General features: G+C 37.9%; 1 protein-coding gene across 3 annotated transcripts in view; it reads left to right on the top strand.

Moving 5' to 3' along the window:
• Positions 1–26,950, top strand: part of BBS9 (Bardet-Biedl syndrome 9) — a 2,479,230-nt gene that overhangs the window by 1,893,391 nt on the left and 558,889 nt on the right. For all 3 annotated transcript variants that reach the window (XM_044065020.1, XM_044065022.1, XM_044065021.1), the window contains one exon: positions 3,651–3,873. In XM_044065020.1, coding sequence (XP_043920955.1) covers positions 3,651–3,873 — 223 coding nt within the window. The remainder of the gene's footprint in view (positions 1–3,650; positions 3,874–26,950) is intronic.

Genomic DNA, 26,950 nt, shown 5'->3' on the forward strand with positions numbered 1-26,950 from the left:
TCCACAGACTACCTTTGCACCCATCATTTACAGCCGCTCTGTGGATTGTGTATTCCTCATAAGTCCTAAAGTGATCAAATGGAACAATAAATAGATAAATACATGTCAATACTATAGTTCAGGTCATTGATGTCAGATACATACAGTACAACATGTTGACATCCTTCCTCCCCAACCACACACTTTGTGCTCTCAAGAAGCCAGCATGCCCCATAAAAGGTAACCACATAATGTGTAGACTACTACTGTCTGATTATTAAAAAAAGATAAACATAATGGCCACATAAATGGATTTCAGCTTGTTGCTTACAGACAATGTAATGCCTCCTCCTGCTCCTCGGATATATCATATCAGTGGTCATCCACCTGTCTTCATATAAATGCCTTTTGCTTTCATGCAATAGTATGTACCCATAACATATAGCCATCTTCTGTGTGCTACTGATGTTAGCCAATGATCACAGTAAAGCATTCCAATTTGTTTCTGTGACAGAGATATTGACTTCCCTCACACAACAAGCCATTACACAGTTGTGATATTTGTACTTTTTTGAAGGGTTCTCATATTTTTATACTTCCTGAAACAAATACTAAATATTTTTTAGACTTAATTGCAAAATTACTTATGTGGTGCATGTTGCAACATAAAAATGTTAAGATGTTATGTTGGTGAAATGAAAAAACATAAGGAAGCATGTACTATCTTGAAGAAATTGGATTAAAGAAATTTATTAGCAATGCAGTATAGAATATCTAAAGAAAGTGACACTGTTTTCAACTACTACAAATGTTGGTTGAAACTGAGTGGAATATTGATGTAAAAAATGTCACTGCTTGCAGAAACAAAATGGCAGCTGTGTCTTAATGCCAGCAGAAGAATGGGACTTAAATGATTGTGTTTCTTTTAAATCAGGTTTAAAGTTTAAGTGAAACATGCCATGCATTTTTAGATTAACTGCTATAATCATCATCAATCCTCCCTTTCTCCCAATTCCTACATGGGGTCGGAGTGTTTTGTCAATGTCACCAGCCCTCATGATTCATTGTCACTCTCCTACCTTCTTCAACACTCATGCCTGACTGTCACAGCTCTTCTCTCACACAGTCCATCCACCTCTTTGCTGGATACCCTCATTTCCTCTTGCCTTCTTCCTGTCTGTCCCAAATCATCTTCACCAGATTGTCTCCTGGTTTTCTGCACATGTGCCCGAACCACCATAATCATTTCTCTTTGAACTTGTCTGCAATTAGAGCTACTTTGGCTTCTGCTCTGATGTCCTCATATCTTTGTCTGTCCTACAGTGTGCATACTACAGCCCATCTCAGGCACTTCATCTCTACAACCTCTAGCTTCCTCAACTGCTGTTCCTTTACTGCCCAGGTTTCTGTACCATATGTGCCATACAATAGTACTGGCCACACCACTGTTTCTGTACTCGTTACTTGCTTAGATCAACTGCCATATAAAATGGCAAATGAGTTTTATGCTTTTTTTTTAATGTGTGTTATATTTAGAGGCTGCTCTTTCTGGATTTCAATTAAAAGTAAGTGGATGGTTAGAATGAGGTATATGATGCATCAGGTGGATACTTATAGAATGTTTTGTTAATCTTTCATTTTGATCTGAAAAGGAAATGATGTTTAAAAATGTTAACATTTTATGTGTTCAGTCTGTGTTTTGATAAAGGCATCAGAATTCTAGTGTGGAGTTTTCCTTGCTTGTTTGTTATAATGCTGGTATAAATGTTTTCAGGGTTTACAAGTGCATCCTGCCTTTCTCCAAAAAATAGCTACCTTCTGTGTACCACTAATGTTACTACCTTGTGATAGAGGTGAATGAAAGGTAACAGTAATGTAGTCAATCTTTTTGCTGTTATCTATATTAACACTTCCCCACATACTACAAGCCATAGCACTAATTATTTCACTGCCTTTTTGCTTTCAAATACAGCCTACCTCACTCTCCCTTGGGCAGTAACCGCTAAAATATAACAAAGAAAGTGAAAGAATTAATTGCCACATAATGTATTTTCAGTTGCTGTCACCATTCACAGGAGTTCCCCACCCTAGGCCCAGTCACTCAAATAAATAATTTGTTTTTAACATTAATGCCTTGCTTCAGTGGCCAGTGTGTACTGTTACAACTGCCTCTAGATATATCTAGTGTCCAGGCAATATTTATATGACTACCTGTAAGAGAAAAAAAGTCTTTCTCTAAAACCTGGAAGCATTTGTTCCTGTTAAAATGGCAGATCAGTTGTTTCAGGCAACCAATCTCACATTCATTTACTCACCCATTACCTGCTTTATTGTCAACAGGGTCATATGTGATAAGGGACTTAGTTGGGTAATGAATGAGTGAATGATTTTTCTTTTTCTTTTATCCCCCAAGCAGCTGCAGCTTTTGAGGGGCATCTACACAGTGTTTAGTGGATTGTTCAGTGGCATCCTGGGTTGACATTCTTTTGAAACTCTGTGATTCTCACGGCTCTACTGATGTTCCTGATCATTATTAATCTTTTGGTGCAAGACAGTGCAATTGCTACAGAAGGTCAGTATCTAGAAAGATTGCAATAGAGATCATCACACTGTGTCTGCAGGTAGATCCAAAAATGAAGTACTAATGTGTATACTGTTGTATTAATATACCTTGATAAACATGTATTGCTTCATAAGCTAAGATTAAGTTATGTATAAACTTCAGTTGTAGATTATTATATATTTTTAGTTTATTACTTTTGAAAGCATACATTTTCTAGGAATGAATTATTTTACCTTCCAGCACTGGCCCAGGTGATAGCTATTTTAAAACTACTGGAAAAGTGAGGGAGATGATTACAGCAGACTGAAGAGGTGGAAGGTGCTGTTCTTCCTTGCTAGACCGAGATAAGAAAATGTAGCAAGTGCATTTTGTTATACTGGAGCTAAAACAAATATAGTACATGGAGCCACCATGATTACACTATGAAATCAGAAAAGGGATAAACCTGTTACGTGCCTCTCTAGCATGAAATCCCAACTGTAACAGCATATTCAAAGGTAACAAAAATGTTACACACCCCCTAAGTGTTACAGTTGGGTATAAGAGAAGGAACATTCCTTCACTCTCAAAGGTCCCTGAATATTTTCTCCTGTGTCCATGTAAGTAAGTTATTTAAATTAGTGCAGTATTTAATAACTGTTCTTGATTTTTTCCTTTCTTGCTGTCCATTTGACAGCACCTGCTAAGTGCTTTCGCAAAGCCTGTGAAACACTTCATCTTTTTTTTTTTTTTTTAGTACATGGAGTAGATCTATGCACTACAAAAAGTTATGATTGGGTCTCACCAATCTTAACCCATTGTTATGTGTTGTTGACATGGATGCCAAGATTCACCTCTTGAGCTTCTCTCTTGAGGTGAATTTCATGCCATCTATGCCTTGAACATGTAATAATGTGGTTATAACTGGAGACATGATCATAACCCTCTATATTACTGCTCATTATTTGCTGTACTTTGCTGATATTGCATTTGAAGGTTTTGTAGACTTTTTTAAATGGTAAATATCTTGTGACAAAGCTAAAGAAATAGTTTTATCAGACTATTAATAATTGCTGATAGATATGCGTATAAGCAGTTTGAAATTCAATATTATTTTTTATTTTAAAAGGGCTGGGAAGAAAGTGTTGATGCTGCTGTTTCCCATTTGTTGCGGACCTGCTTGTCTAAAAGTCCAAAAGAACAGGCATTGAACCTCACTAGCCACTTGTCTATGCCCAAGGATAACAGCAGAATGAAAAAGCATATTACTTTACTCTGTGATAGGCTGGGAAAAGGTGGACGACTCTGTTTATCTTCTGAAAGTAATGTACAGCAGGCTGTCATCATACCAGGTAACTCATGTGAAATGACCAAAGGTGTGCCATCTTTGGACAAGTACAAGAAGGAACTGTAATGTTAAATTTTTGAAACTTCTGCCCATTCATAATATGCTACACCATTAACTGACTTCTACATAACATTAGTCATCCTCTGCAAAGACCCTGACACACACACACACACACACACACACACACACACACACACACACACACACACCTATCCTGACACATTAATATGAAAAACAATTTATTGTTATTCACCAATTCACATATACTTAGCACAAATACAGCACTCACATCTTATAGGAAATTATAACATTCACAGCAGCTTATGAAACAAAGTTGTATGAAGGTTAAAGCATGTAGAATTAGGTCATAAGTTGTATGAAGGTATTAGCGTATAGCATTAGGTCATACATTTTGAGACTGGTAGAGGAGAGGCTTCATTCAGTGACTTCTGAAAACTGAATCACTGTCAACTGACAATTTCTTTTGGAACATCCATGTATTTGGGCTAAGTCATAGGAAAAGGTGCCATATTTAACATGTTACATTGTTTCATACATGAAGTTTTACAAGCACAGTGGAGAATAAAACGATGGGGACTCACAGTTGCCAATAATATTTCATGCCTGGCTGCAGCTCCATTTTTGATAAGCTTGTCAAATACTGCTTGAGTACTGTAACATTTTCCTGTGTAATTACTGAAATCATTAAAAATCTGTACTGCTGCAGTATTGCTGTGTTCTTTGAGAAGTCTATTCCTTTCAGTGATGATGATGCTGTTTCAGAATGTAACGTATACAGCGATCTGAGTGATTTATAGTGCCTTTATCTAAAGTAGAATGATATAGATTCATGCATTTTATAAAATTATCATAACTCTGCTTACTTTACTGAAAGAATTAGTGAACCTATACATAGTGAATAACTATGCAAGTATCAGGGAATAGGGAAAATATGAAGAAAAGCAGCCCCTTTAGGAAGGCATGCTCAGATTCAGTACTTGCACTTGGCAGGGTGTGCAGATATCAACTATATCAAGCCACCTCTGTTGAAAATAGAATGAAAGCAAATGGACAGAAGACTAAAGAGGCTGTGAGCAGTGTAATCTGTGCACATTAACACAGATAAGCCAGCAATGCAGGTATTGAAGGTGTTGATTGTGGTGGAAAGTCCTTGCAATGCTTCACTAATAATTAGATCGTTTACCTTTTAGGATACATTTGGCACCAAGAGGGGTTTTATTAAGAAACTTAATTTTTACTTTGAGAACTAAATTTCATGCCATTACATCTGGCATTATCATGAAGAAATATGCATTATGAACCCCAAACAAATATGATGGTGAACACATCTGTCTGTCTGTTTGGTATACGACAAAATATAGCCTTCTATGAAACAAATGCTGTATTCTTGAGCATCAATAGTTGAAAGAACTCTGTGCATATCAAGAGTTACTGTGTTAACATATAACAGATCAGTGCATGTATTTAGATCAGTATTTTGCAAGGGGTTGCACCCTCTTCCACCCACCAGTGTTGGCGGATTTGCTTCTCACACCATGGCATACTAAATACATTGCCACAAATGGCTTGAAACCCACATGGGTGGAAGCGCTTGCCATTGCTTGCAATAAACCATTGGATTTTAGTCTGTACGTGGACTTGTTTTTGGCTTCCAGCTTTTTTGAGTTTGAACATTGAAGTACTGTGTTTTATGCTTATACGATCGAACAGTCCTGGTCTGCTCCTCAGCATTTTGATTGGGTGTTTAATTTTTTTATTTTTGCGAGAGGAGTGCTTGGTTCCTGGTCATTACCTTTGTTTGTTTGTTACATTACCACAAAAGTCACATTGCCTTGGAAATGGGCAGAATACGTATTTTTACAGTAAAAACAATATCCCCTTGACTCTGAGGTAGTACAACATTGGAGTTGGTATATTTAATTTAGGATGTCTGGTGACACAGTCCCCAATATGGGTGGTATAGGAGGTACAGTCCCCAGAAAAACAAGTTTCAGATCTTTACTTTTTCCCAGCCAGTGATTTATACTAGCATTTTTTCAGTCCCTACAAAGAGAAGCAGTGGACTTGCACAACTTTTCCATCAATGCTTGCTTGGTGCGCAAGGTTGGATAACGGGAAATCCATTCTCCCCGCTGCAATGCTTCCCATTCCTCTACAGTAACCAAATGATTTAGTCTGTATAGTGCCTCATACTATCTGTCTGGTCATTTCTTTCCATTTATTTTCCAGGAAAAATACCTTTTTCCTCTTACAAATGAAGGATTGTTAGTTTTATTTATGTTGTACAGAACTGTATTACAGCAGTTTTTTTTTTCATATTTTCATTAATGCCACTTCATATTAGTTTGTTTTATGCTACATGATAATGTTCTAAAACAGTAAAACTGCATTTTTTTCTTTTTCGTATTTTCAGAAGGAAAGCATTTTCTGGAAAATTTTCTAGCTCTGATGTGTATATTCTTGATCCTCACAAGTAACTGTCTTTGGGCATTATGCCTCTTTTTTATGTGTTTTGATAAGGAAGCTGTTTCAGGCAGAAACACTGCAAATGGAAGGATCAGCAGGACCTTCAAGAAAGATGATTCTTTGGAGAAGGTCCTAATAGTTAATGACTCCCATGCATCTGAGTCCTAACAGTTAATGACTCCCATGCACCTGAAGTCATTGTCTTGAAGTAGTAATGCTTCTCCTCAGTGACTTCAGTGTTGTATGTGTCATACTGTTTGTAGTTTTACCAGTAGCATTTTTTTAAGTCTGCATAATACAGATGGGTCTTCCTTAGGTCAACCAGACATAGAGGTTTAATGGTAGACTAGCTTAAAGTTAGTCCACCCCCCTCCCTGCAGTCAATCAGACTCGTGAGTTTTCTAGCTGAGTGACAAAAATGGTAGTTCTTACGGTTAGGTTTCTCTGGCCTCTGCAGAATTTATCTATGCTAGCCTCATTATAGCTGCATTTAGTTGGATTCTTGCAGCTTTATTGGCTACAGCTTCATTTTATCATAGCACAGAATAATCAGTTTATCCCGCAAAAGACCTAAGTCAGTACTTATACTGGTCACTTGTCATCATCAACCCCCCCTTTTCCCTCTTTTTTTTCTACATGGGGTCAGGGTGTCATGTCAGCTGTTGCAATCTCTTTCTCTATTCAGTGCCATTCTCCTGCCTTCTTCGACACTCATGCCTGTCTATCCTACGTCTTCTCTCACACAGTCCATCCATCCCTTTGCTGTTTGTCCTGGCTTTCTCTTACCTTCTTCATTCTTGTCTCAAGTCTTCTTCACCAGATAGTTTTCTGCTTTTCTGCTTTTCTGCACATGTGCCTAAACAACTGTAATCTGTTTCCTTTGATCTTTTCGGCAGTTGGAGCTACTTTGGCTTCTGCTCTTATGTCCTCATTTCTTCATTTGTCCCACAGTGTGCATTCTACTACCCATCTCAGGCACTTCATCTCCATTACCACTAGCTTCCTCAATTGCTGTGTCTTTACTGACCAGGTTTCCATACCATACAGTAGTACTGGTCGCACCATTATTTTTTTATGCTTTACTTTTCAGCTTCTTTGGCAGTCTTCTGTCATGTACTACACTTGACACTGTGCTATTTAGCTGCAGCCCCTCTGAGTCTAACTTTGCCCTCCTCATTCAGACTTGCCTTCTCCTCAACCACCCCTCCCAGGTATTTGGGGTTCCTTTTAGAACGACGAAAATGCATTTTGTCGAATGCGTTTTCGTCGACACTTTAAGAGCGAACAAGCAAAACAGCAAAGCAGCTGGGAAAGAAGTCACTTGACCGCTTCGTTGTTTTGCCGTGTTCTACACTGTAGTGTAGTCTCAGGGATTCCCTTGCTCGGTATAGCTCCCGAGCGTGAATGTGCAACAGTTACTGAACTTAGGGTTAGGGTGCAGGTTAAGTTCGGGGCATATGTTTTAAAATGTTTACTTTTTTTTGAGTTAGCTGTATGGTTGTGTTACGTGTGTATGTGTTTTCAGCTGTTTACTTTTTTTTGGGAGGGGTAGAATTAGGGTTAAGGTATGTGTGTATGTGTTTGGAAGTGTTTACTGTTTTTTTTTTTGTTTTTGGTTGGAACAGTGATTTCTTTCCCTAGGAAAGAAATTGCTGTTCTGAGGTGTCGACATTTTCAGCTTTCGCTGAAAAAGGGTCAATGAAACATTGTTCGCTGTTTTAAGCATTCAGTGTTTTAATATAGACCCGGTATTTGACAGTGTTAACTTGTTCCACTATTTTTTCTTCTACCTCAATTCCCAGCTGCTTCTAATTTCCCCTATTTGCTGCATTACCACTGTCTTATCTGTACTCTGTTTCATCCCATGTACCTTCAGTTTTGCATTCCATTCTCCTATCCTTAGCTGAAGTTCTTGCTCAGAGTCTGCCTGGTTTTCCACATCATTTGCTTACAGCAATTTTGTTGATCTGCCCCCTCTGACATGTTTGCTAATGTAGTCCAACACTAGTATGAACAGCAGTAGGCTCAGAACAGAAGCCTGATGCATGCCCACTCCCACTGGGAACCCCTCTGTGAGACTGAACACTATTCATACATGAGCCACTGGGTCCTTGTTCATAGCTTGCACTAATTCTACCAATGTTCCCGGGACTTTGAACCACTGCAGGTCTTCCCAAATAAGCTTTATTTGCACCTTGACATATGCTTTCTCCACATGTAGGAATTTTCAGTTGGACTCTTTCCTCATCTCTGTCTTCTTCTCAACTATCTGTCTTGCTGCATACATCAAGGTTTATTGTGCTGCTGAGCTGAATCCAAACTGATCATTTCCGGTATTACTTTCTACTACACTGTGTATTTGTTTATCAGTCACCTTCTCCAGAACTTTATGCAATGTGACAACAGTTTGATACCTCTTTTGCCCACAGTTGCATATGTCCACTTTGTTCTTGAATATTGACACTAGTATGCTTAGTTTCCAGTCACCTGGAATACGTCTTTCTCTCCACACTGCTATGAGTATCCTCAGGAGTTATTTCTCCCCGTTCTCACCCAGCATCTTTATCATATCTGCTTTAACCTCATCAGAGCCTGCTGCTTTCCCTAGTGCTGTTCTTACTACTTTTATGGTGTGTTCCTTCTCTTCTCTCATCATAGGCTGTGTCTGGGGCAATACAGCTTCTGTGGGGTTTTCTTCATCTGAAGCTGTTGGAAGTACTCCTTCCATCTGCCTTTGATGTCTTGTGCACTGGTGAGCAGGTTGTTATTGGTATCACTTATGAAGGGTGTCAAGCTATCCTCTTTATCGTTCCTGTATTTGCCTTGCAACATATCGTTTTTTTTTTTTTTGTTTGTTTTTTGGGGGGGGGGGTTGTCATGTACTGAGTCACTTTCCAAAAACTGGTAGAGTGCCTCTGATGCCCTGGTCTTTGCTATTGAAACTCCTTTCTTAGCAAACCGGTGTTCCTTCCTAGCCTGGTCTGTCTTTTCTATCTCCCAATTTTTCCTGTCCTCCTTTCTTTTGATGTCTTCCTGGACTTCTGCATTCTACCACCAGCTTTCCTTGTGTACCTTATTTTCATACCTGGCTCAGCCACATATCTTTTCCATAGTCCTCACACAAGTTGTTTTGAGGTGCTACCATTCTTCTTCATCTCCAACTATTTCCTCTTCTTCTTCTTGAGGTACTAGAGCCCTGAGTAATTCCTTGAAATGTTATGCTTTCTCTCCAGTCAACTTCCAGGTCTTCAGCTTGGTCTCTGCTGACCTTGGAGCCTTCTCTGACAACTGCTTGCAGCTGATTGTGCCATCTACTGTAGTGGTTTATGCTGGGGGCCAACTGTTTCACTGGGGATAACTCAACCTCTGATTCTACCACAGTACCCTTTCCGTATTAAGAGGAAGTCTACCTAACTTGAATTTTGGCCACCCTTGTATGTAATCTCATGACTCTGTCACTTGTTGAACCATGTGTTGGCTAATGTCAAGCCATTTGCCAAACAGAAGTCTAGAATGGCCTCTCTTTCTTTATTAATGTTGCCCTATCCATGTGGGCTCAGGCAGCTTTCATATCCTGTTCTATCTGTCTCAATATGTGCTTTCAAGTCACTCATTATTAACACCAATTCATGTTGTCCTGCTTTATTCAGTAGGTCCTGCAACTGCTCTATGAATGCAGTCTTTTCCTCACTATCACAACCCTGCTACAAGGCATAGGCTGAGATTATGAATACTGCCTTATCATTAGGCTGGAGTCTGGTTGCCATGAGTCTGTCACTAATTCTGATGACATCCCTCACTGCCTTCTGAAGCCTCTCCCTCACCACAATTCCCACATCATTTCTAACCTACCTTTCTGAGTAGTTGACCTTCGATCCCAAGCCAAATGGCTCTGCTGTACTTCCCTTTCATTTTGTCTCTTGGATGCATAGGATATCCAGCCTCCTTCTTACCATCATGTCATCCACTTCCAAGCTTTGTCCCATCAGTGAAACTGCACTGACTGTAGCAATTCTTAGTTCATGTTTGGCAGGTTGATTAGTTCTAAGTTCAACTTTCGCACAACAGAGCTATCCCAGGAAACCCAATCTGGGCAAACGGACACTGGCCGGCCAATAGCTTATTGACCCAGGGCTGCTGGGCTTTATGGTGGACCCACACTGACCAATAGGGGCACACATACACCCTTCCCACCATCAGCATGGATCCGTGGTGTAGGATGAAGTAGACTGGGTTCTTAACCAGCTTATCCCCGGTAAATACCATTGCCCATTGGGTGACGTTAATCAATATGACTGAATTACCTAGAGCTATATTTTACACCATCAAGTGTCTAACCCTGCCAATACATGTGATCTGTAATCCGGGTTCTGCTGTCTTGAGGCTATTGCATATCAGAGTAGATGCCCAAAGCGGGTGGTCTGTACAACTCTTCTCCCTATAAGGTACCATGTAGAGTCTGTGCTGCTGCCCACAGCTCCATTCTTTGGTGAGTTTGAGATGGAAACCCTCAGCATGTTTTTTAGAGGTGGGAGTAACCCCACAGAGACACAGAGAGAGCATGCAAACTCCAAACAGGTAATGGCTGGAGCAGGTCAGGATTGAATCTTGTATCTTGTGCTGGGGATGCAAAGACATTAACCATTATGCCAACTGGTCCAACCTCTGACAATTAGTGCAGATGTTGACTCTCTGAACTATTAATGAGCTGCCTACTATAATCCGTGGTGCATGGTTTTATTCTTTCCCCATCCATTTGCATAATGTATGACTTGGTGCAAATCACTTATCTAGGTCCTGGGTTGCCCCTCAAAAGGGACACTTGTGGCCAGTGGCCTTATCTGGTTAACAAATTAAAATAACAAAAAAAAACTCTGTGCATGTACAGAACATAACTTTTTGAACCTCAGCAGTTACCTGTGGAGCTTCAAGAGAGAAAAAAATAATACTGAAACACTCCCTTCCGTCTAAGATAATGGTGTTTATACGTATTAGGTAGGTGTTCCTTCTTTGTCATATAGTAAAGTAAATATCTGTGTTACAGCCAAAACTCTCCACAACCTTCTAAACGTATCAAACGTTTTATTGAGGCATAAAAATGTTTAAAAAGTATTCATTGAGCGCTTTCATCCCCTCAGAACTGGGACCTCATCAGAATACATGCCTTCTATTAAATCCAACATTAATAGCCCTATGTGTTGATGACATCACAGCCACACAAATGCATTTAAAGGCACAACCACTTTTTTTTTTTTTTTTTTTTTAAATACAGCTTTAAAAAAACACTAATAAACATCTAAACCATATTTGCTGCACTTAAAATAAGCTTTCTTAACTTCATGGAAATTCTTAACATAGCCTTTTGTCCCTAGATCTCTTAATTAACAGGGGTTTTACAGAAATAACTTCATTTAAACCAATGCCCTCCCCTGCCTGCAGCTTGATCTGCCATTTGACTTCTTTTTCTTCCATTAAATTTCTGTAGTCCCCCCCCCCCCCCTCTAGGGTTAACTAATACTTTATCTAAGATTCCAAAGTGGAACCCCTGAAAATTCCTACAAACTAAAGAATGCCTATACAGTGCATTATTATTATTCTTAGTGGATATCTGATATGTGTGTTCATATATCCTATTACGTAATTGCCTTTCAGTTTTGCCAGCATAATATGTTGGACATCCCTTAACACAGTACAAGGTATATGAAACCTGAAGTGTGACAGTTACCCTTAACAAATTCTACTTTTGATTTTAGGGTATTTTCTAAAATAACCATTTTACAATCTACTATGTAGCAACATTGTGAACAGGATCCACACTTTATAGTACCGTCATACTTGTTAACTTGTGTGTTCTTCACATAATCAAAACTTTCTTTTATGTTTACCCCAGTTTTATGTACATAGGAGAGTCTCTCTCCTCCAACCCTTCTCAAATCTGGGTTTCCCCTGACAATGGCCTAGTTTTTTCCAATATGTCCTTCATTTTCCCTACCTTCCCCCAGTATGGTAAAATCATAGCCTTTTCAAAGTATTTTTGCCCCTGAGATGACTCTCTAACCATGTTGAAATTTCCTAACAGGGGTTTGAATCTCTTACCCCATTCCCTCAGGTTATGTTAAGAATTTCCATGAAGTTAAGAAAGCTTATTTTAAGTGCAGTAAATATGGTTTAGATGTTGATTAGTGCTTTTTTAAAGCTGTATTTTTTTTTTTTAAAAAGTGGTTGTGCCTTTAAATGCATGTGTGGCTGTGATGTCATCAACACATAGGACTATAAATGTTGGATTTAATAGAAGGCATGTATTCTGATGAAGTCCCCGTTCTGAGGGGATGAAAGCGCTCAATAAATACTTTTTACACATTTTTATGTCTCAATAACATGTTTAATACCTTTGGAAGGTTGTGGAGAGTTTTGGCTGCAACACAGTGATTTTATTATTTTATTTTTGTTTTGGTTGTCACTGGGGTAGTTGTTTAAACAGTAAAGTAAATGTTATATAACTTTATTTTAGTTAGAAACATTTGGCATTCCACTTTCCTTGAAAATGTGATAAAAATAAATTTGAAAACTTCATGATATATAGGCACAATGAAGGCCAGCTCTGTGACATACAGGAATAAAGTCCAGACTACAGTGCAAGTGGCCCAAGTTCAGGTAGTGACTTGGGCACCTTTACAGGCTGCAAAGTGAGAATGACAGTGAATGGCTGCTGTCATCTCACCTGTCCTGAGGGGGGAAGTTGGCTTTGGTTCTTTGGATCACCGGCAGGTGAAACCTAATGGGAACACTAGGTATTGCATCTGTGGAGTATTAGTCTATGAGCATGCGCTGCCTGCATGACTGCATGTAAGCTGAGAGAATGTGTGTAGTGTGCTCCTCACGGCTAGCAAGTTGGAAACAGAGCTCAGTGAGCTACCGCAGGGAGGGAGCAGTGCTGTATTAGTGCAGGATAGACCACTCGACCGTACCAGTAATTTGGCTTACTCGATACTACCTGACTGTCATCATAGGAGAATGAATGGGCTAATTAGATACCCCGAGCAGGAATAAAGGGTAGTAGCCCAGGGATGCCTGGTTCTCACCCCCTGCCACTGGTGCACTAAATGATACAGTTGGATAAAGGTAGTGGAGACATCAGGCAAGTCTAGTAGAGAACAACAACAACAAAAAAAGTATAGAGGCATGCATTTCGTAACACAGCATTTTTTCAAAAGATACAGTGCATATCTTGCATGCATATATTTAACATCTACTGTGGAGCTGGGACTTCTGAAACACTATAAGTACTTTTTAAATCAATCCAAAATGTTATGTATGCACTTAATGCTTCAGCTAATTATTGAAAAGATAACACTTTCAATGTTATCCTAGAAGTTTTCATTGTTGTAGAGGACTGAAGACAATATTGTGCCTGCTTATAATGGTTAAATAACACTAGTTAAAAAAGGAATTCATAGATTATTTCTGCAAATGGCACAAGTATTTTCAGCATCTGACATTTTTGACTTGTTTAATTATACCAGTACATTTTAGACCATAACTATGATAGAATGATATGACTTTTTATTTTATTTAATTGGCTTAAAGTTTCACTGTCATAGATTTAATCATGGTTATAGCTGCAGGCACTTTGTTTACCAACTTTCCTTAAGGCTAGCATACTCATTTTTTTTTCACAATCCTTGGACACCACAGACTGTCGTGTCAACAAGGACTGTGTATGTACAACAAATTTGAAAGACACGTTACCTTATTATGGTTTCTAACAGTCAACATTTGCTTGTTGGAACAAGTACTTTGTGACAAAGCATTTGATCAAACTGAACTGAATATATGACATTTATTTAATAAGTAGTAAAGGTTTTCCTCTTACCTAACTGTTTCTGTTTTGAAAAGCAAAAAATAGAACAAGTGTCATCTGTTCTATATTTCCAAGTATCTTATTACTTCACAAAACAACAGTATTTATGAAAGTGCTGCTAGGGGACGTTCTTCAGCTTAGTAAGGAAATTCAGAAGATCCTTGTTATAGTCTTTCCCTTTACTGTAGGATGTCACAGGATGACAGTAACTGCTCACAGAGATCTTTAAAAAATGTCTGATACATCTATTTTATTATCTTTCAGAACTATAGGTAACAGTACAGTTAAAAGAGACTTATAATGGAAGAGAATCTTTCTAGTTGCTTTTGCAGATATTAGAAATTTTTAAACTTACAACTATTTCTTTCTTGCACTTGTTACATCAAATAAACTCTCTGTTGAAAAGTATATATGAACTATTTTTGACAAAATACTAACATTGGTTATGAAAGCTATAGCCCACTGTATTAAAAATAATTTAATCTTTAACACAGTTCTTTGCAGTATGTCATGCTTTTAATCATTTATAATACATGGAAGCATATACGTCATGGTAGAATGCAGATATTCAAAAGAAAGAAAAAAAATCCTTGTCAGTCTAGTCATGATGTCCTTTGAGCAACTTTGTAAACTGCAAATCATATCAATTCACTTATTATAGTATCAATTTGTTAGGTGTTCTCAGGATGAAATTACTTATAGTGCCAAGAGTTGAGAGTATTAGCTAAGAATCATAGCCAACACAACTCTATACTTCCACACAACAAGCCACCCTAATACAACACACAGATGATTCCACTCTCGTTTGCACATCTTACAACATGGTACACCTCCAAAAATTAATCAGAAAGCTTTAACAGACACTGGAACGTGGTTTTGTAACTCTCATACTCAACCCCCAAAAAACAAACTACTACTCCCCCCCCCCAAATTCCTCCCTCATGAAAAAACAAAATGTAAAGTCCTGTCTTGATAATACAACCATTGGAAGTCACTTCTCATAGCAAACTGTTAGGGGTGATAGTGGATGAAAATCTTACATTCGATCTGCGATTACAATATTTTATAAGAAAAACTCATCAAAAACTACAGAGCCAAAAACTTTCTCAACAACACAACTAACTTACAGTTACCACTAATTATCTCCTCCCTGCTCTTCTTTGTAGCATTCCCATCCTTACCGACCTCCAGGCTTCAAAAAAATTAAACCTTGAGTGCTGCTATAACAAATTTGCTAAATTTGTAGCACATACCCCTTTCAAAACCCACCACTGTATAGCACTGAAAAGCCTAAATAGGTTAGAACTGCCATATCAACTAATATATACACAACTTCTTACCACCTATGAAATTATCCAGCTTCCATCTGCCTATCCAGCATTAAAAAAAAATCTACACAACTATTTTTCCAGTTGGTCATTGCATTCCATTCACCAAAAACTCCTGTCTGTCTACAAACCTAGCAAATCTACAGGGCATTGTCTACTTGTACAAAGTTGCTAAATCTTGGAACTCCTTAACTGTATCCATCAGGTCTATACCCTCCCTCCATCTTTCAAAACTACTCTGAAATACTTCTAGATAAAATCTGGCTCTTTTCTTGCTCAAAACCAGAATACACTATATTCCTAAATGTGAACAAATACCTTTTGTTTTCCTTATACCTCCTTACTCTCCCTTCTTCCCTTACTTCCTTTCTGCTATCTAATTATCTTCCCTGACTTTCCTCTCTAAATATACCATAAGCCTGTTTTTCCTTCAGTTCATATTACATATCCTATTTGTATTAGACTTATTTACCTTTAATTTCTCTACAAACTGTCTAAAATTTCTCTAAATTGTAAATGACTGTCATTTACCTTGTATCAATTCTTAAACAGTGTTTTATATTATGTCTAATTTGTTATAATTATTTAAACTTAAGATGTTTATGTTTTATTTTTGAAGAATGTAAAATTATTATTAAAATGTTTTGTAATACTTTGGAGCTTTTCTCCCCAGGCCTTCTCTGAAAATGGACTTTCCTGGTAATCAAATGTTAATCAATCAATCAATCAATCAATCAATCAATCAATCAAATAAATAAAGTAGTAGCCTGTGGACAAATGTGGGAAAGGATTTGTTTCATCCAAAGCATGATGCAAGTAAATTACTGCTAACAGAGTGAAAACAGAAACACAGAGCAACTGTATAACTTTTGCTGTTAGCGGTATGAAGCTTCTTAATACCTGTACAGGTCGTTTTCTCACTGTAGTTTTCCTTCTTCTGCTAAAGTTTTAGTAGAGCCTATAGGCATAAAAGACTCCATAGTCATACTTTTTTCCAAGGTTAATCATCTGTTTGTTTGTTTTTTTTCAGTATAAAATCACCAGTACTAGCACGTTTTATTTACCAAGATAATTTTTCTGTAGCTGTAAATACTCACCTATTGTTAGTTACGGTGCATAAAAAAAAAAAAAAAGAAACCTCTAAACTATTGAAAAATAAAGTAAACGCAACAAGAACTGCATTTTTTAAAGATTTTACAAACCAAAGTAGAATTATTAAACATATAAACTGAAGTTGTGTTTGCCATATTTTATTTTGTAACTGTGATGGCTTGGTTTAATGCCTTGATTAAGCATATTCATCACTCAGCATCATCTGTCTCTGTCCAGTAGGCTTCCTTCATTTCTTTTCTGTTCTTTTTGTGAATGATCTGCAGCAGATATTGAATTAGTTTCATCTCTACCTATGGCAGAATCCCCTTATAGTTATGATGCATAATTTTTATATTCTATTTTCATTTAATTCATTAATATGTTTATCAGGTAATTGAGTTGGTCTATCTCATACTCCTTAAAGCCAGCTATATTTATTATACCTAGCTCCTGTGCTGGACAAAGGGACAGATGATCAGACGTACCACAGAGACCTCCAGTAAGCAAATGCCCAATGCCATACACTCGCACAGAAAGCTATTGGCATAGTGACTTGGTGTCATACCTCCTTCTTCCAGCAGTGCCACTACTTCTATAAAGGATTGTGATATCGGACTACTCTAGACCTTCCCTTCATTGCGGCTTTAGTGAGCATGAAAGCAGCTAATTGGATCTCAGGCCACCTGAGCAGTAGTCAAGACTTTACCCTTCTACACCAGCAGGGTTGGCATGCGGTCTACATTTCTGAATGCATTCGATAGCATACTGTACATTCCTTCCTGAGCCATTCATAGGGTCATGATTGACAGGCAGGAGAAATGGTGCAACTGTTGTAATGATGGATATCTATTAATGTTTTAAAATATTCTTTGCAAACAGTATGTGACTGTATAATTCTTATTTGAATATACATTTGGACATCATTCAAAGAAAGGTTTATGTGGATTGGATACCTGTTATGAGAAAATATCTCACATTTATTTTTGTTATTTAGTCCAACTTAGTCGATGAGACCAGTCCGTAACTATTGGTCGCTTCCTTATTAGTACATCATTTTTGCTATGCTATTGTTTATCCTTCCTGCTATACAAATATTGAGCCTTGTTCCCTGATAAGCATTGGTGAAAGCTGAAACTGAGATATGAAAGCTAGATTTTTCAGCCAACACCCTGGGGGCTGGGTAAGGGACTGATAGATTTTTGCATATTATTCATTTTATTACAGCCTTCCACCTGTTGTTTGACATATCCAGTGTAGTGCTTCTGGCTGACTTCATTCCTGTTCCTAAATCCCGATAAATATTGAGTACACTTTCAGGTCTTCCTGTAAAGGGCACTCTTGCTACATGAAGTGACCAGCATCCACCTCTGAGATGGGCATGCTGATGTTGGTCAGTCAATCCTATACTTCTCTGGCCAGCTTCTCTAGCGTCTAGCTGCTGATCAGTCCCAGTTCACCTGGAGCACAGCCAGGTTTTCATCCCTTTGTTCCACAGAGCTGCTTGTAATATGTTAATATGATAGCACAAGATTTGCTGCGGTCATGTTCATAGGTAGGTACTAGGCTATTGGCCCTAGGGCATAATTAAGCCTAGCCAAACTGTTTCGGCTTGCACCTCCCAATTGGTTTAGTTACCTGCACCTCTGTCGAGCAGAGCCACAGAAGTGATTCCCGGTGTGAATTTCCTGTTCAGCACCCACTCATCAAGATTCTTCTTGAAGAGTGCTAATGAGGAGCGCTGCCTCACATATATGGGGACCTTATTCCAGAGCGAGGGGATTCTCTGGGACACAAATCTATCCCTCTAAAAAGTCCTGTTTATTGTTGAGGTCAGGTTTAGGTCCCTAGAGCATGTAGCTCGAGTAGATTGGGTATTTCTTAGGTGGAGCATTTCCAGCAATTCTGGATTAGACATAGCCTTGTATGTCAGGCAGAGATCACCTCTGAGCAGCCGGTATGCAACCGAGTACAGTTGAAGTTTTTTTAGCCTGGTGGCATAGGGCATATGTTTTAGGCCCGTTATCCGTTTGGTGAGGTATTTTTGAGGCCTCTCCAGTTGTTGCAGGTGTCTAGTAAGATACATCCCGAATGGGACATTGTACTCAATAATGGGTCTATTGAGTGATGAGTAGAGGGGGACAATAACTTCCCCTTTTCTAGATACAACCCCCTTCGTGATAAGGTGGGCCATGTAGAAGGATTTTCTAACCACTTCAGCAATGTGGTTATCGAAGGAGAGGTTACTATCCACCTGGGTCCCTAGGTCTCTTATCACACTCTCTGTGTTAAGTGAGCTACCACCTATGTGGTAATTCGTAGGTACTTGGTTTTTCCTGAAGGTGATGACAATGCCCTTTTTGGCATTTAGCTTGAGGCCATGATTTTGACACTATGTATCTGTCTCAGTGAGCCCCTTTTGAAAGATATCTACATCAGCAGGAGTCTCAATTATGGCGCCCAGTTTGCAGTCGTCTGCGAACTTTGTTAGCCATAGTCCCTCTTTGTTTGCTTGTACCTCGGAGAAGTAAATACCGAACAGGAGAGGTCCCAAGACTAAGCCCTAGGTTACTCCACTTGTCACAGGTTTGGAGTCGGACCTAGTGTTTCCTATTTTCACTGTATGGGTTCTGTCTGTGAGCCAGTTAGCAACCCACCTTGTGATGTAGAGGTTTATATTTAGGTTAGTGAGTTTGTCTATAATTTTTGAGTGGGGAATAGTATCAAAGGCTTTTGCAAAGTCGAGGTATGCTGTGTGGACCACCTTTTCCCTCATGATATATGAATAAGGTTTTGAACAATAAAAAATAAAAAAGTAATGTACATAAATAGTAACATGAATTACTGTTAATGGTTTCATGCAACCTGACCTGCATGAATGACTGCACACAGCATATGAAGACAGTATTCCGTTTCTCACCACTGAGGGCTACACTGTTAAAATAAGTTTCAAATTCCACCTATAACACATGTCAGGTAGCACTAAGCTCAAGTAATATTGTTGTAATGTGGTTCAGATCCAAAGAGGAAGTAAGTATCCATTTTTTTTACTTTTCTTTCTCTTTGTGGAGACTATCTTACCATCACAGACTCATATACACCTGCAATACTGCTTCCTACCCTACTAACAACATCTAGCTAAGTTGTAAAAATCTGAAAAGGGAGCATTTTTAAAGAGCAGGAAGTATCAAGAAAAAGGTACACCTCTTGCAAAGCTAGATCACACTGCACCTTCCTGACATCATCATTTTGCCTGAAACCTGGCTCCCACAAAACATTTCAGAAACAGGTATTTTTCCATCCATATGTAACATCCTGCAGTTTGATAGGAAACTGAAAGGAGCTGATAGTGTTGCAGTTTTTTCCTCTCCGGCCTCTGCTGATTTCATTACCTGGCATGAGAATCTCATGCTTTATACACAGAATCCATTTTATTTGGGTTAAAATCAAGATGGTCAGATTACTTACTCTGTGTTCCATGTATCTGTGATCCCATTGGCTTCTGTGCTTCAGTTGTTGATGAGGCTTTGCAGTGACATTCTAACAGTATAAAATCCTTGCATTACAGGATTCAACATTGACTGGAGCATATCAAGCGGTAGGCATAGTCATCCAGCACTACAGATTTTTGCCCGTTTGTACCTTATTTCCCTCAGTATAAGAAGTGTTAAAGGCTCTAGTCATCAGAGTATGCTAGACTTGATGCATTTGCTCCTGCCAGTGTTTTGTATTTTGGTGTGATGGCTAACCCATTTGGTGCCAGTGTCTTGTAGTTTGGTGTAATGGCTAACAAATTTGATGACCATCTTCCTATTTTTGTTTTCTGATCCTATACTAAGGTCAGTAAAATAAATCAGTTTTGTTATGTCAAGAATGTCAAGCAGTAGTTTACTGAATGTATATTGCTCTTGGTGGTGGAACTGTTATACTGCCTTCCTTAGTTGTAAGGTTGTTGAAGTGCTCTGCCTGTCCTTAGCTGTAATGTTGTTGAACAGCTCTGCCTGTCCTGTCACATATACAATTCAGTGCTTTGTATACCCCTAGTGTAACAGTGGCAGAGGTATGCGGAGGCAGGGGTAAGAATCTTTTGAAAACCATGATTCTCCATCCCAGTTGCTATGATTGTTTCAGGCTTGGGGTCTGCAGTAAATTTATGGTGTTTCTGAACCTCAGAATAAGTGTTGCTACAGGTTTATCTTTACTGTTCAAACAGTAATGTTTGGTAATTATATTCTCCATAAAGTCTTACTTATGAAATGAGAGTTATGTTTTTTCATGGAACTGTTAAAAAGGCAATGCATAGCTTGTTTCGTATAATTTGGTGATGGGCAACAATTACCCCACTGTGCCCTTGGCAACTTAGCTGGCTATTTTGGAATTTATTGTTGTATTTCAGATATCGCAGTGTTGTATCACAGGAATATCCCTTACTGAAGTTTAGTCCGATGTTTAGATTCAGTCCTAGTTTGAACTTTTTCATCAATTAGATTGTAATGCAGTGACAGATTGCTTCCAAAGCTAACATTTCTGAGAAACAGTGATCTTGCTTCAAGTCTAGATGAATACAAACACAAAAATGTGGCTGGTGGGTTAAAGCTGGAAGTATCAATCTGAGTGTTCAGTTTCTTGAGAAGAGTTTTAAAAAATCGGGAATCTAGTACATAATGCAAATTAAGTTGAGCAGACATGTGGTACCCAAAATCACAGTAATAGCGGCTTATAATTTGTGCTAGAATAGGAAGATGTCCCAGAATTAAAGTATTTATAACAAAATGAGGGTGATTGTAGTCAAATTTCCACTTCAATGCTTTTAAGTCTTGCTGTGCTGTATAGGATATACAAATCTAACCTCACACAATGAAACTGCATGGATATATATTGTCTGACTGAAACTGACAGTAACTTAATTACTGAAAACAGTGCATATCCCTTTTCAAATTAGTGATTCAAACAATTTTTAAGTTGAATCAAAAATCCTGTGCATTAATGAAAAAAAGTGACTGAATCTTTGTAATTTATTTACTGTAGTAATTTAGTGAATGGTTAATGTAAACCGTGAATCAGCCAATCTGAGCACTTCCAAAGGCAAGAACAACCAGATGCATTAAACAATTGAAATTAGTACACTTTTTGGCAGTCATTTGAGAGAGTTTATTAAACTCTATATAATGAGTCAAAAGCCATAATTGGTAAGGATAATTATGTTTTAGTACTGTCCTTAACTATGGGACAGCACATATAAAACAAACTCTTATTAGAGTGTAAATCTATTTTACATAGCTAGTGTATACATTTTCCTGTTACATTTGTACTGCAAGGATGTAGAACAGAGTTTAGATTTTCATAGCATGTTTTACAGTTTTGTTACTGCACATGACCATTTATGCTTAAAGTGTATTGGTGAAGTTCTGAAACAAGTAGATGTAACAGATCTTTGGAGTTGTATATATAAATATATATTTTCCTTCTAATATACATTACCAAATTATGCAGTTTTTAATGCAAAACGTGTTGTTTTTCTATTTTATTTTGTTGATAAGAACAGCCAATTAATTTTCTTTTCTCAGAGCAGAAAACTCCTGCAATGACAATGCCTCACTATCTAAATTAATGCATAGTGTACTGTATTTTTATGCTAAATGCATCAAGACTAGTTTCTTTCTTCCTAGAAAGACAAGTTATTGCAGATGGAACAACTCTCAGTGAAAATTAATACATGATTATGCATTGATGAAACCGCTTAGCCATAATGCTTTGCACATGTATCCAAATCCTTGCCCAGTAAGTACTATGACATGATTTTGTGGGTGTGAGCAAAAGTAAGTGAACAGCGAACCAATAACTTCTGATAACACACTATAATCATAGTTTTTTTTTTGCAAAATCACTTGCAACTTTAACATGAGGAGTTTAACAGAAAATGAATTGTAAAACAAAGATGCTTCTGAACATGACAAATTCACATTAAGGTGTGTGACCCAGAAGCATAAGAAAGGTACATGTACATCCCAAGTAGTTTCTTTTGCAGGTCCATGTGTCTTTATAATGCCATGCAATCTCTGAGGAGAGGTTAATTTCCTTTGTGTCATAGTTTTGCTTTGACATAGGAGAAAGTGGAGACTAAACTGATACTGTATTAATCACCAGGGTAGTAATTTGTCAGTGAGCTAACCTGTACTGAAACACACTTTCAGCCCATCCAAATTCTCTGTGTTAAGAAGAGCTGCAAACTGACATATCTTCTACTTATAAAAGTCATCCATATTCCTTTTCATGCCCAGAGAGCATTTAAACCCGGTACTGGATGTTATAGGCTAATGCAGCCCCCATCTCCTCTTTGGCCAGCCAGTGAGTTGTTCAGAATGAATACCTGCACACCCATACCTTCTTTTGTAGAGGAGAGAGGAGGCCAGCTAACTGCAAGGCCACATGCCTTAATGGAAGTTTTTAAACTCCCAGCACACATGCAAATACTCCCACATATATGCATATACCTGAAAATATCTGAAACATCTTTCTTTTGTAATGGTGCCAACACTATATGGCATAAATATTCAACGGACCAGGTTATGTAGTTGTTTCAGAATATATTAATATTTTGGTCTCCAGCCATAAGGCATAGCAGACTTTTCTTGATTACATGATCAGTACATACATCTGAACCTCTGCTCAGCTTATCCTGTGCCATGTAAAGAAATCCTTCAAAATGTCACCGGCTCTGCCATTGTCAAGGCTGTGGCTGAAGTAATCATGAATCATGCTCTCCAGAATGCTTCTAGCTTTCTCAATTGTGCAGATTTTCACAGAGAGTACAGATTTTTGCTTCATATTTTTGATTTGTTCCTCATAAAATTTGTGATTTTCTGGCAAATCACTGAGATGATCTGAGGATCAAAGTCACTAAGTAATGATATACATTTGTGCTTTGGACTTCATATCCTTTAAAAAATGCACACTAAGACAAATCTTATTATTCTCGCAACTTTTTTAAATTTATAAGAGCACTATTTAAAATCTGTCACTATTTCTGAGCCTTTGTCTCGCCATTTTGTCGGGATTTGTCCAGATTTTTTGCGCCAAGAGGTTGAGAGGTATGGCATCAGCCGTGGGTAAATCCTATATTACCCACATCTAGTTGTGGATTATTGTTATTATATAGTGCCATTACTTAAGAAAATGCGTATCTTTTCAGTTAATGACATTATACGTCCAAATGTCTCGTTAGAGTAGTCTCTGCTCTCTTCCTCTGCTAGAGGTGGCTTCATAATGTATGGGCATGTGTTGTGTAAGTACATACTGATGCTTCCACAATACATTAGGTTGAATGTAGTTTGTGTCACTTTTTTTCTTTAGGACTCTGGATTATGTAGAAGTCCAACTGTTCACATGAGAAGCTTAGGGACTTCTGATATCCTAACAGTGAATTTATACATATAAAACATGCTGGCTATGCCTTGCAACTCCCACTCTAATATCACCCTCCCCATCCAACCACTACCTTTCCTTCCACTCCACTAACTACCTTGATTATAGCAAGCTCAGATGCTCATAAGCCAGTACTTATTATACAGCAGTAACTTATTCTTGTAACATTTGTTAATGTCTGTTATGTACTTCACAGATAAAGATTCTAGTTGTCTACTGATGTACTATGTTCTTCATCTGTAAATATGTTGTAAGTAATTGCTATGTAAATTGTTAATCACTATGTAATCCAATGTAACTGCTGTCTGTTTATTTTAACTGTGGAGCTTTTCTCCCCAGGCCTCCGCTGAAAATGGACCTACATCTAGTCGGACACTCCCGGTCAACAAATATAAATAAATAAATAAATACAGTGGATATAAAAAGTGTACACACCTCTGTTAAAATGCCAGGTTTTTGTGATATAAAAAAATGACACCACAATAAATTATTTCAAAACTTTTCTCATCTTTAATGTAACCTATAACCTGTACAATTCAATTGAAAAACAAAAAAAAAATTTGTTAGGGGAAAAATGTAAAAAATAAAAAAAAAAATATGTTATAGGTGTGCACACCCTTAAACTAATACTTTGTTGCATATGCACACCCTTAAACTAATACCTTGTTGAAACACCTTTTGATTTAATTACAGCATTCAGTCTTCTTGGGTAGGAGTCTATCAACATGGCACATCTTGACATGGCAATACTTGCCCACTCTTCCTTGCAAAATGCTCCAAATCTGTCAGATTGTGAGGCCATCTCTTGTACACAACCCTCTTCAGGCCACCCCACAGATTTTCTATTGGATTTAGGTCTGGGCTCTGGCTGGGCCATTCAAAAATTTAATTTTCTTCTGGTGAAGCCATTCTTTTGTTGATTTGGATGTATGCTTGGGGTCATTGTCTCGTTGAAAGGTGAAATTTCTCTTCATATTCAGCTTTCTAGCAGACATCTGAAGGCTTTGGGCCAAAAGTGACTGGTATTTGGAACTGTTCATAATTCTCTCCACCTTGACTAAAGCCCCAGTTCCAGCTGAAGAAAAGCAACTTCAAAGCATGATACTGCCACCACCATGCTTCACCGTGGGGATGGTGTGCATGATGACTGTAGCTTTTGCTTTAAATATATACAGCTGGCAGGACTTGATGCTATTGGTGATGCTGGATTAACAGTGTACATGCTGATTGCTTTCATTGATCTGTGTCCACATTTTTACATATTAATTAACTTTCATTATATAATGCCAATTATACAGTGAAAGGGCAGTGAATATTATGTCACTGTTTTAACAAAATGATGTTCTGTACACCTCACTGCCAGCACTTGTGTTTCAGCTTTAATGCTTATTTGTATCTTGCATAAGGGGGAACTGAGTGTTTCAAATATGAAAACTAATTAATTATTTTACAGGGCAAAACTATAGAAAGAGCTGGGGAAAAGAGCTACCTAGAATCAACAAAGGACTGAGAATTCTAAGTAATTACATCACTTTTTTCATATATATATATATATATATATATATATATATATATATATATATATATGTGTGTGTGTGTGTGTGTGTGTGTGTGTGTGTGTAAAAGTGAATAATCCAAAAGTTGCACGACTGGCATAATGTTTGCAGTTTAGATAACTCAAGGACTAAATGTTTACGAACGTAACAGGTGCCCTGTGGCCTTATTGAAATCAGTATATATTTGTATCATTCCTCCTTGACAGAAGTTACAATGATACCCAGCTGCTTTCTGTATACAGCATACACTCAAACAGCAGTCACAGTGTATGTTAACTATTAACCTAATGTGTGGTTTTACCCTTGTTCAGCACAAGGAAAGGCAGTTTAGAACTGCATACATTTCCTCACCATAGCATTCTTTAAATTGTTGTATAGTGAAACACATAATATAGCTGTCAGGTCTTTGTTGACAAAGGAACTCCATGAAATCAACAGGACAGCATTGACTGCTCATTTGATTATGTGTTCCCTTGTCCAGATTGACCTTTTCATTGTAAACTTTTATGCATCCTTTTATTAAATGTAGTATACTTTGCTGAGTAGTTTATAGCCTTCCCAGTGTTAATAGACACCTCATGCTCCCTTTTAATGTGTCTGCAGTTTTAAGTGGTCTTCATTCCTGAATGCAGAGAAAGGAGCAGTTGTCAGACTGGGTCATTAAACGTGAACAAAAGGCTGGCCTTGTAAGAGTGGCATTTCTTTTCAGTCTGTCTCTCTCACTGTTTACAAAGGTAAAGACTTTCATCCCTGGAATTTTAGTTGTTGCAGCTACCATTTCACTTCTGTAATTTACTTCTCTTTTTTCTGCGGGACAGCAGTTTGTGGGGGTCTCTTGCTCCTTTAGTTGTCTAATGGCTGTAAATCAGTTGTCTAATGGCTGTAAATCTCCCTTGAGTTCATTATACACAATGACTTAATACTGACTTTTAAAGAGCCTCGAACCTGCTTAAGGATAACTTTTGTTGTTGTCTTATTCTTGCCACTAGAGTTGGAAATTTGGTAATGTTGCCTTGTGTATTGTAAATTAACTGAGAACTTTGCATGACTTCTTCGTAATAAGCAAGAAACACTGCCAAAAATGCAAAATGTTTAAGCATTGCAACATTTATTTTATTTATATATTTATGTAAGTATTTTTGTGTCGCTTAACTGGGTGGGAAGGCTGGTTTGTGGACACTTTTTGTAGCTGTGATCATAGTCAAAGGCAAAAGGTACCAAATAAATGGAAACAGTGTTTTTCAGCATTTAAACATTCAAGGTAAAACACCAGTTACAACAAAGTAAATAAAGTAAAATGCAGTGGTATTGAATAAACAGGTTAAGTTTTTGACA

The sequence above is a fragment of the Protopterus annectens genome, chromosome 3.part0, assembly GCF_019279795.1.
Source record: "Protopterus annectens isolate FY-2018-M chromosome 3.part0, PAN1.0, whole genome shotgun sequence".
Taxonomy (NCBI): domain Eukaryota; kingdom Metazoa; phylum Chordata; order Ceratodontiformes; family Protopteridae; genus Protopterus; species Protopterus annectens.